The sequence below is a fragment of the Neofelis nebulosa genome, chromosome 5 (genome assembly GCF_028018385.1).
Source record: "Neofelis nebulosa isolate mNeoNeb1 chromosome 5, mNeoNeb1.pri, whole genome shotgun sequence".
In the NCBI taxonomy this organism is placed as follows: Eukaryota; Metazoa; Chordata; class Mammalia; order Carnivora; family Felidae; genus Neofelis; species Neofelis nebulosa.
In genome coordinates this window covers 63253934-63266259 of record NC_080786.1, presented here as the reverse complement: position 1 = coordinate 63266259, position 12326 = coordinate 63253934, and the positions used below count along the sequence as shown (strand labels likewise).

Genomic DNA, 12326 nt, shown 5'->3' with positions numbered 1-12326 from the left:
CAAGAAGTCTACTTTCAAACTTTTCTCATAGAAGGAACGAGCTTATAAATTTTGTAATCTCTTATATTTTCATTCTTTCCAGTTGAGATAGACTTCCCTCTTTATTCAGGGCACTTATATTTACTCCTAGAGTTTGCTCTTCTCTTCGTGTAATATCATCTTGTGAACCATCCTGGTGAGACCATGTTAGAGCTGGTATGCTTTATACCCAATCTCAGAGCTGTTACCAGAGTGAAAAATTATTTTCTTCTCAAGTTTTGTGTATTCAGAAGTTCTCTAGAGGAACGATTCTTGTTTTCAACTAACTGCAGTTCTCTTAACTCTTGTTACAATGCAAACATCAGTTTATTTGGTATTTATTGATTTGTGAATATGTAGTAGATTCACTTTTTCTGTAGGCATATAAAGTAGGAATTATCTAAAAATATATGATTATTGGTTTTCATAATACTGATATTGGGACTTGTTTACATTGTGGCAAGTGATCTATTTCACCAGCCTGAAATTTTGTGTAGAGTGCTTCCATTTTGGGTTTAGCTGAAAAAGTGACTGGACATTGCAAAGTCTAGTTGTGACTCATGTCCGTTTGTAGAGGCCGATGCCCATCTTGATAGCTGCTTCTGGTGACATAAACCCAACAAGGTGACTGGTTGCTGCAGGTAGGATATGTTTGGTAGGAGTCCCTGGGGCACCAGCCATTTTATAGAAGTAGATTCTAGTGTCAGAAACTCAATACCTTGAGCGTCTAAAAATTTTTTGAAAATTCACTTTTCTTTAATGGGTTTCTGGAAGAGTATTTGCTTCTGCCTCCCCACCCCCACTTTTTCTTTTTAAAGTAATTTATTTTTTCATTTCTATACTAATGTATAGTATAACTACCCTTAGTTGTGGTTGGCTTAAGAGAGTTATCGATCCAAAATTCTGAAGATAATGCATTCCTACTCAATCATGTGGTTTCCCAAAACATTTTTTGTTCTTTATTATTTTGCTAATACGTTTACTTAGTACCAGAAGACATTTGAAGAGGGATCTCACAATACAGAGGAACAAAAACATGCTATACATTTCCTCATGGAAAACACCTTGTTTCTATTCCCAAACGTAGCTCTTACAGTCCTCATTACTTCTCATTGCTCCTGTTTTCTGACTCTAAGTAAGTCCTGCCCTATCTTTCTCTCTCTTTTCTTTTCCTGTGTTCTTGTAAGTAAGACTGAAGAGAGAAGAACATTAGTTCTTTCATAAAAAGAAGGATGAAGTCACAACTAGATGCAAGATTAGTCAGTTTTGTCTGCCCAGTTTTGAGAGCTACCTCTGGGAAAAGAAAGGGAGCTTTCTATGGTGAGTAATCCCATTTTAACTGTATAATTTCTTTTATATGGTAAATGGCAAAGCTGTAACAGTCTGCATAGGGTACTTTTGAAAGGTCAGTTTTTTTAAGTCTGAGAAATTAAAATAGAGAAGTTAAAAAACTGGCTGCTATATATGAAACAGAAAAGAAATAACCAAGAGAAGGCCATACAGCTAAATACAGAAAGAAGTGTATTATTACTATTACAAACAGCTCCTCCGTGGCAGATTCTGTTTTCGTTCATTGTTTGTTTATTCACTCATCCAGTCCTTCACTTATACAAAAAAGTATGTATTTAGCCCCTAACAATGCTTTGAGCATGGTGCTGGGGTTCTAGGGATGACATCATTATCTTCTATAAACAAGAGGATGACACATTTGCAATAGACAGGATAATCATTTCAGCAGAGTTGTGCTATCCAGGGGTGTAATATAACCATTTCTAGTTTTCATTATCTTTGTGTTTTCTCTTAGAATGTTGATTTGAATAAAACAGATTTTAAGCTGTTAGTTTTTATTCTTAAATTCATTTTTTATAATTTCACTCTTATAAGGAAGCTTCCACATTACTGCATTCTCTCCTTTCTTGGTTCCTTAACTCATTACCTTCCCTGGTTGTTTCCTTACCCTTCGTGGGGAAGTTTATTGAGTAACCTGGCTGTGCAGACTTTGGTAGATAATAAAAACGTTTGAGGTTCAAGTAGATGTTAGCATTGTTACCTGCTGAAGCACCTGGTTTACATTGAGAGATAAAATATTGTTTGGTAAGAGATTAGGCGGGCAAGCTCATGATTTCAATGGGGATTTATGTTTTCTTACCAAAAATGGAGATGAGTCCAGTGATGCTAAGATATGAAGTTGGAATACAAGTCAAGCAGTGTAATATATTTAAGCAGCATTACAGTAGATTGATACTACAATCTTGATGGTTTGGTTCTTTCCTGAGTGAAAAATAAAAATGTTTTAAATGTGCTTGGCAATTGAAGGTTGTAAATTCGAATAAGGTACAAATGATGCCGAAAAGGGTACTCTGGTATTTGAGAAAACATTTCTAAATTGTTATTCACATGGCAGAACATTACATTTTATTCCTTCATACATACATGTGAAGGTTTCTTATACAAAGATAAGTTCATGACATGTAATAACTAGTTAATCCAATCTTGTTATATGTGTGGCATGCTTTGAGGTAATACCATTATCCTTTTTGTCAAGGTAGGTTGTATCTGGACCGATGAATCTACATTTTTCCTGACTTTTACTAATTATTTCTATATTATTATTTTTAGAACAAGAATTCCAAGTAAATTGCTTTACCTGGATATCAAATTAATTCTTACTTTCAGAATGCCAAGAAATACTCTCTTCTTCAGGAGTGAACCCAAGACTACCCTAAATAAATTTCATTTGTTTCCCAGCCTGTATTTCAGATACTCAAACCCACTGAGAGAATAACTGTCACTGTTAAAGTAACACCTAGTTGTTACATATTAATGCTAACTTCCATCCTCTGATCAAATTCCAGGCTGCCAAGATATCGCAGATGAATTCAGAGCACAGGAGATTGATGGACAGGCCCTTCTTTTGCTAAAAGAAGACCATCTTATGAGTGCAATGAATATCAAACTAGGCCCGGCCCTAAAGATCTGTGCACGCATCAACTCTCTGAAGGAATCTTAACAGGATCATGAAGCTGTGAGAAAACAGCAGTTTTACTCTTCTTAAACAAACTTGTAAGGTAAAGGCTCAAGCTGGCCTAGAATGTTATCATATATTGTGGTGGATAGCCAAGCACATTGGGATCTCCACATCAAAAGCTGATATTTCTTCTACAGATACAGTAATTCATCATACATTTTCTTAATTAGCCAACATTGGTAAAATTAATTTTACAGGTTACATGCAACATTGAAAGACTTGATATAGAGGGCCATGATATTTTTCAAAGAAACGTGTTATACTAGATAATTTTTTAAAGGTGATGTTTATCGTTAATATAAAGAATCCTTTTAAAAGTAATTTAATGATTTACATTTTTCCTCTTTTGATTCGGTTTTCTTATACATTTTTCTACCCTGTAAGTTTTCTATAGGTTGTCATGAGAGATATAATTTAGGAGTAATTTAGGAATAGTTTAGTAGGAGTCCAGTGACTGGAATTGTATGCAACGAGATATCAGTTGTACATTTTAAGAAACATGTCTGTCAGACAATTGCTTTGTCTATAAAAAGGATTGCATTCTAGCATGAATAATACTAATCTGGAAGTCAGAGAGTTGGTTTCTATTCCAAACTTGCCCAAGAATTTGATGTGGCTGAGAAAGTTAGTTTTCTTAGTTTTTGTACATTTAGAGCAGTGGTTCTCAACAGAGGTCAGTTTTGCTCCCCAGGGGATATTTGACAATGCCTAGGGACATTTTGGTTGTCATAGCTTGGAGAAGTTGGGGAGGGTTGTTATTGGCATCTGGGTCATGGAGGACAGGGATGTTGCTAAATATCCCACAGTGCACAAGACAGTCCTCCAAAACAAAGATTCATCAAGTCCAAAATGTCAAGTAGTGTCAGGGTTCAGAAACCCTGATGTAGGAGTGATAAATGTTGCTCTTTTTTACCCAGAGGGTTAGTTTGAAAAGATGAGACATAATAAGGACTACATTATACAATGGAAGTATTTCAGACAGCATTAATGTTCTGCAGAAGTATTTTTCCCAGTTTTATGCATACTAGAAAAAGGGAAAATCCACTAAATTGACCTATAAAACTAAAATCCACTAAATTGACCTGTAAAGTAAGGACTAGCATACAAATAATTTGAGTCTCAGAAAGTACGAATTCATATTCTCTTTCATAGAGCAGCAGAGAGCTGCTCCTCTGCACTGATGAAGGCATAATATCATTATACCTTATGAACCAGTGCATAGCCTTTGCTGGCAAGACAGTAGTTTGTAGTGGATATGTGTTTGGTCTTTGGATTTTTTCTAATGTTGAACATGCTGGGTCTAGCTAGAATGCACATTCCTTTTTCCTTGACTAAACCTTTGCATGCTTCCTACAAAGTTCCCACCAACTAGTATCTCTTGGATTATCACATATAATTTTGTATGTACATGTTTTACAGAAAAAACATTTTAAAACAAAATTTTTCACTGAACAGTTAGTGTTCTATCAGAATTATGACATTAAAACAAAATTGTTGCGGGAGCCCTGAGAGCCTTATTGTCGGGAAATAAAAAATTTGTTTGAATCCTTTTTATCTTTACCACACGATGGAAATGTTTTAAAATAGAAGGAACATACACAGATATTTGGCAGACGTTCAGTAAGTGGGGAAGAGTCCATGGGTTTCAGTCATTGTCACTGCTCTTTTCAAAAAGATTGTGTTGAGCTAGTAGAAGACTAAAGATGTCATTAAGGACATCACAGATATTTATCTTTTGGCTTTGTGTACATTAGAGAATGTTGATTATTTTTATACAGAAATACAGCGGGTAATTTTTTTAATCTTTAGATGCCTCTTGTTTGAATGTATGCTTTGTGGGATTCTTTTGTGTAGTAACGTTTAAAAAAAAAAAAGATGTTTACTGATAGTTATGTGTAGGATTAGAATGTGTAATATAGTGTAAGGCTCAAGTTCCAGACCTACAATAGCTTGTAGTCTATGTTACATATTTCTTTATATCACATTGTTAATTATTGGATTAAAGTTTCAAGGAAAGGTAGGAACTCTATAGTCAGTTTTCATTTATTAGCAGTTAATCATTATGACAGTTGTCATATCCTTGGCTTTTCCCCCTCATCTTGCCGTTTCAGAACACAGGAATAGGCTAAGCATTAATAGGATGGTCCACTGTGTGCGGGGTGGGTGAAGAGCACACAGGAAAGTCTCCCGTGGAATTAAAACTTTATCATAGATAATCCACAAGCAACTGATTTCGGGGTAGACTCCCTTAGCAATAATGGGTACCTCCCATAACTAAATTATCTGTATAGCCTTTAAGGTATTAGGACTATGTTACAGGTTCTCCTTTTCTTTACTGTCTCTTTTAATATCAGTCATTATATACTGATTGAAAGCCCTCGTGCCTAGCACCATGTTAATATCCAAGAAAGCTTACCAGAAGGGGAATTTCCATTGAGAGCACCTTATAATCTTAAATCTTGTAGTAATCTTAAGAGTAGTCCAGATCTTCTCTTGACCTCACTCAAAACATACCCAGAAAATGTACTTGCTTCTTTCAACTGAGCTATTTTGTTTAGAAATGGCCTATTTGCTTTCAACTGGTAGTTTTCCCTATTGATGCAACTGTTTTTTTTTTCTAGAGGATTTAATCTTAAAAATCAAAGCTTCAGTTAAATATGAATATAGATGATAACACTGGATGTCCATTTCTCTTCTAAGTTCTAAGCACAGTTCTGGTATGATACAGGTGGGGAGAGTATTATTTTCTGTTTCCATCATGCTACTAAATTGTTTTAGGATTTTCATTGATGAGAAGAAATGACCGAGAACATGGGAAGTTCTTCCTATTTTTGCTAAGTGTACATTTTCTGACTTTAAACTGATGCACTCTTTTCCCTTTGAGGGAAGTAAAAAAACCCTACAAGTTTCAAATTTTATTTACTTTAAGCCATGTGTTCCTAAGAAAATAAAGTGAGAGCTGGTTTGTAGATGTTTTTGCATGACATGGATTCTCATCAAGCCTAGTGTAGTAGGCATGTGTCTGACAGGCTCTGCACCTTTGATGTAATCATTGTCATATAAGGCAGAGTACTGTCCCAAAACCTGTCACTTTTTGAGTGGCATATAACTTTCCAGGATGGTACTTTTGATTTGCTGTGGCATCGCTAAACAGACATTTTCCTTAGTCTCAGCTTGAGGGCTGTCATGTAGGAGTAGAGAAGGTAGAATGAGGGGAAGACATGTTAGTGAAGAGGCGTGAGAATGGGAAAGAGGCAGACAAGAGACCTGCCACTTTGCTTGTCCCACTTCAACACTGAACAAATTTCTGCACTTTTGACGTTAATATTCATGATTTACCTTAAGTAGAAATGATTTTTTTTAGATAGCCCATTGTTTGTTTTTGTTTCCTAGCGTGTTGAAACACTTCCTTAGAACTGTCTGAAGTATTGCTACCTTTGAATAATTTTTGTGTGAAATTATAGACATTTATTCAAATACCGGTCCTAGGCTGAAATCTGTCACAGAATCCCCTATCACTGACTTGTTCAATTAAATGTTATAAAGTCCCATTTGCATTTGCAAGGTTCTAATACTGTCATGGCACAAGTATGGTGGGAAGGCAATATATAGGTTGTATAGTCTTCGGTTGTGTTTATATGGGTGTAAACAGTTTGAGAAAGAATAAATTATTGTAGACGTACGTGAATGATGCTACCCTCACAGCCATATTGAGTAGATGAAATCCCTGGCTGGACACACTGTTAAAATGTTTTAAAGACATTTTCAGCTAGAACAGACTGATTATATTTTGTGGCTTTAAGATCCTCACCCTTAATGAATGGCAGGAACACATGCTGCCTTGTGTGCAGCTGGCACTGGGCATTGCCTGATAGCATGAAAGGGCCTCGCTTCCTGCTTTCCTCTCCTAAAGCCTATTCCAGCCCTAAGGGAACTGCGTGAAAACTTGACACTTTTGCCTGAAAATCCTTAGAGAGGATTTTGTAGTGGCGTTAATTTTAGGAAGGTAATTGGGGCAGGACTTTCTTACACCTAACAGTCATGTGTCAGTGAAACCTTTGGGCAGTGGACACTGGCCCAACTATGCAGTGTTTGTTCACTCTTGTTTCCTGTGCACCATATATGTAGCTGGGCCTTAAGGAAGGTTTTCCAGGGTGAAGGATAGGTAAACGGAGGAAGTGACAAATAGGAGGAAAACATTCTAGACCCAAGAGGGTAATAATACAGTTAATGGAGTGAGGTTGTGTAGTATAGATAGGACCTTCAATAGTTCAAAATAATACATTGTAATGGTTTGATCCCAGTTACAGCAATAAAATTCACCTGTAACCATATTCATTCTTTCACTCTCTGTCAAGTGATTCTGCCCCCTATCAGTAGTTCCAATGATGCAAAAGCTAGTGTTTTTGACTTCAAAAAAAAAGGTGACAACTATTGTACTTGGAGAATATTTGTCAGAAACTCAAAGGTTAATTATTTATAATTGAGTTATTGGACCTATAGAAGGGAGTATCCATTTTCAGATACCACAGTTGAATCACCCTTGTAGATTGTTGTAAAGGCATTTTAAGATAGTATTTTGTTAGATTGTATCTAAGAATTGGATGACTAAAGAGCTATCTTTCTCTTTATCAGTGTGGATTTCAGCGGAAGCCTACCTCTATTTCTTTGATGCACAGTAGTGTGGATCATAAAATGAACTGTTTAATTCACATTCATTAACATTGGTATTTTATGAGTCTCTTTAAAAGCATTTGATTTCATCTTAAAGATTGTAATTTAATTTAGATAAGCACAAATACAGTATTAGGAAAAATAAATATGCAATCTTACTGAAATTTAATTTCAATCTATTATAAGCTGTACATCTTTAAAAAAAAAAAAGTCTTTGGAAAGATATTCCTCTTTTGTTAGTCCATAATATGTACACTATATAGTTTCCTTCATAGCAACAATACAAGCCATTTCTTCAATAAAGAAAAAAAAATGTTGAAAATTATATTATCTTCTTTGGAAAAAGTTTCCTAAATTTTTAAGAATTTAAAGTTTTACATGTTATTTTTTAGAGCTTATTTAATCTATTTTAAAATAATACTATGAGAAGGCATTTTTTTTTTTTTTTTTTTTTGAAAGTTATAAAGCACTAATACAAATCAGCATCATTTTCCAGAGCACAGTGTTTGGCTTTTTTTGAACTTATTTCACAGACATTAAAAGGGAGTGGCCTCCCTGCGTCTCAGATCTGAGGCCTCGCTTCTGTAATGAAAATCCCCTGTTCTACTTGAACCCATGAACACACACCTCTTAAGTGCCATGTTTATAGGACCTTTTGGGAAGTGTTTTCCGAGAATGTTTTTTTTTTTTTTTATAGCTTGTGAACATTTAATTTTATTTAAAGATGATGATTTTAAAACTCTCAGATATTGGAGAAGAGGGTACATTAGAGAAGTATTTTTTTCCCTGCTTTTGAATAGTAAATTGCTTTTAAGTGATATTGATGGCGTCAGTATGAGTTCATAGAAAGAAAACCTGTACAAAGGTTTTAAAACGTATTGTTGAAGTGATGAATTTTAATTTGGAAAAAACTGAAAATATTGCTAACATGGCATAGTTTTAAATATAACAGTAATTTAGTAAGTCCTTTTAGACCACCTATTTAAATTGACTCCAGTAATCTTCTTAAGGATTGATCGTAGCCATCATTTATTGGCTTAAAAGTTAAACTTCAAGGAATATATATTATCAGTGTTAAATCCATGTTTTGTGGAGCTTTAATTAATGGAGGTGAAGAAGTTGGTGTTCATAAGATACTGGTGGGGCTGGTAGTGAAATAAACATCAATCTATTTTAGAAAGAAGGAATTTTTAGTTTTGCCTCAAGCAAGCCAGAAGTGTCCACTGCTTAAAATCTGTTTAGAATGCTGTGTGTTAAAGTCTTCTTTTTGCTTTAGGTAGTACCAAATAATCTACTTCAATAATAAATAATAGATGAATATGATGAATGAAGATAAAGGCTGGCTGGGGGGCTGGGAATTCTACTTCCAGTTGGTGAATTAGCTGGTGTGTGACACCTCAGGCAATTACTTAGCTTTTAATCTGTTTCCTCTTCTGAATATACAGTATGGAGCCTATACTACTCAAAATGCTGATTTGTGTTTAAGTCATCTTTAAGGTACCTCCCAGATCTAGAACTATGATTCTACGTATTTTTAAATACTTCTACTTAAATGCTTTTAAATGCTTCTGCTTAATTCTCTTTCCCTTTTTAATGGTTCATTTCATACTTAAGAGCTTTTGCTAAAAGAGAATTGTTAAGCATCCATTTCCTGGTTCACCTATATATAGTCTTTGTTCTCTTGAGGATTTATGTAGAGAAGAAAAATTACACAGACAAGCAAATGAGGACATTTTTCTAAATGCTTCTTGCTAGTTAACCACTGAACCTGTGAACACATAGGAACATTGTCATTCATGCATTTTTCCATTCGTTTAAAATGCAAGCCATTTGAACACTTATGTGAAATGTGTGGTATATATGACAGGAACTAGTAATAAGTGAACAAAATCTTCCAAAACAAAATTCTAATTGTGGCTTAAAACAAACATGGACATTATTTACTTACTGTATCGAACTGAGAGGGAAACTTTTATGCACTGGGTGAAGTATTTCACTAGATGACACTGGGGCGGTGGGGGTAGGGGGTGGTCTGAGTGAATCACAGCACAATTCCTAAAACACATTTCACATACAAATCAGCCAATCATAAACCTGATTAGGTTATAAAATCAAGGGCACCTAATAAGGATCTACATTCTGAGACTTTTGTGACAGCCCATATTTCTCAGAATTATTTTGACACTTTGAATCTATTCCAGAAGTGTTGCTATACAGGGTGTGTGACAGAACAATACAAAGAATACAAAGATAGAAGCCGATGCTGACTTACTATACATTTTTAACTACAAAAGCTTTACACCCACTATTGACAGTGAAGTAACTTTCTACAACTGAAAAGATCGCTGAACAGGTTTTTTATTCTCTTTTGTTTTTAAAGCAAGAAATTACACAAAATAAATTTTATTATTACAAATACTTACTTTTTAGAGAGCACACACGTATTACATAGGAAAAGGGTTTCCTTTAACTGGTAAACATAAAACCCTTCCGTGCTTGAATTGACAACTATTTGGGGAGTAAACGTTGAATGGCATTGATTAATTGGGTGAAGTTTCCTTACCACTTGGGGATCCTGTGAAATTATGTTGTAATTGCTTTTGGCCCAGCGAAACAGATTAACATCACTTGATGCTAACATTCTCCATAAAGATACAAAATGAAAATACCTAATATTTAAAAACATCTTTTATTCATCATAGTCACAGCTTTTTAAAGCAGGAAAATGTCCAGATACGTGATAGATTAGAATCTAAAACTGATTGAAAATAGAACACAGACATCCAAGTAACCAGATAGTCTGGGTTTAAAAAAATTTGCCATGGTATTGGTTAAAGTGTACTTTTAAAATATTTTAATTTACCTAATTTTTCAAATATTTTATGCTATTAAAATATCTACTGCATACTTTTTGTATATGTATTTTTAAATTTTAAAAAATGAACGGGCTGGGCAAAGATGATACAATTTTAGATGTTTCATTTCCAAGACATTTAACTAGATTCCTAATCACTTCATTCAAAAGCTTGGTCTTGTTTTTTCCATAGGAAAAAGTCAAAGTGAGTTCTAAAAACGGTCCTCAGAGTCAGGAGTGAGCTGCGGTGCAGACTGGACTTGTACACAGTGTGCAGGAGGGGCACTGACAGAGGAGAGGCAGGCATGCCCAGCCTCTGTTAAATTACTGTTTTTGTCTTGCCTTGTTAAAAAAAAAAATGGTCTTTTGATTTAACAAAGGCAAATTGTTGTAACTTTTTTTGATGCTTTGAGCACATGTTAACTGATTTTTAATTCCTTTTGGTTCCTCCCATTATCCTAACATAGGACTTTCATATTAACCTCAAAAGCTGATCCACCCAGGTTGAGCAGAGCGTCACCAAGGGGAAAGGAAACCTTTTTTACTTTTACAGAAACAAATGTTAAGATTATATATACATGTATTCTTTACATTGGATATTGTATTACAGTCCTCCTTACAGGAAATGAAATAGTTTAGCACTCTTAGCATTAGCATTCCTAGATTGGTGTCTATAGCTACCGTTTTAAAATGTATACCTGAAAATGAAGTTAATTTTGCATTAATAAGAGCACACCATGATCTATGTAAAAAGACTGTCCATTTGGTGTATTTTTTTAAAAGAGAAAGCACTTTCATATTAACAAGTAGCATGTGTATGAATTTTAGATTTTCATATTTGTTGTGTCTGTATTCAGTGAAGTAAAATTGAACATTCAAATGTTTGTTGATGGCAACATTAACTGTTAAATTAAAGCACCTTATACTCTGCTGCTTAAACTTGCTTGTAATTGCACCTTTGTTACCTGCACATTTTCACATAGAATATTGTTAACATTGCCTCATGTGGGTCTGGATGGAAGGTTAGTGGGCCTACAGGATCATTTATTTATATTGTTTATATTTACAATAATATATTGTAGACCAGTTGTAAGTTCATTTCTTTACAAATAAAAGCCTCTTCCATTTGGCTGGTCTATTGAATAATTTCTTTTTTTAAGTTTATGAGGGCTTTGAAATAGTTACAAATTTGCCTATTTGAAATCTGCAGAGTGTAAATCTTTACTAATGAAGTACAATATATTTTAAAGTATCTCAGTCCTGGGGCGCTCCTGGGTGGCTCAGTCGGTTAAGCATCCGACTCTTCATTTCAGCTCAGGTCATGATCTCCCAGTTCACGAGCTCAAGCCCTGCATCGGGGTCTCTTCTGACAGTGCAGAACCTGCTTAGGATTGTCTCCCTCTCTCTCTGCCCCTCCCCCGCTTGCTCTCTATTTCTCTCTCTCAAAAAATAAATATAGTTAAAAAACTTTATTAAAAAAAAAAGTATCTCAGTCCTATGTAATGGCGAATTAGAAAGTGGTATACTTAGTAACACCAAGAAGGGACCAAATTCAGAAACTGTGACAGATTAAACAAAATCTGTAACAAAGTGACTTCAGATGATTCTGCCATTTGGATTGATTTACTCTAGCAGTTCTCAAGAGGGGGGCAATTCTGCCACCAGGGTAAGTTTGGCAGTGTCTGGAGACATTTTGATTGGCATCTAGTGGGCAAAGAGAAGGGGTGCTGCTAAATATCCTACGATGCACAG

The 12326-nt window shown here is 35.0% G+C and overlaps 1 protein-coding gene across 8 annotated transcripts in view; it reads left to right on the top strand.

The window, feature by feature from the left end:
- Positions 1-12326, top strand: part of PHC3 (polyhomeotic homolog 3) — a 90118-nt gene that overhangs the window by 69705 nt on the left and 8087 nt on the right. For 5 of the 8 annotated variants that reach the window (XM_058730468.1, XM_058730466.1, XM_058730464.1 and 2 more), the window contains one exon: positions 2874-11703. In XM_058730468.1, the coding sequence (XP_058586451.1) occupies positions 2874-3028 (155 nt within the window). In that variant the 3' untranslated portion in view covers positions 3029-11703. Of the gene's footprint in view, positions 1-1209; positions 1339-2873; positions 11704-12326 lie in introns of those variants that run through there. The other 3 variants (XR_009261997.1, XR_009261996.1, XR_009261998.1) reach the window with 3 other exon arrangements.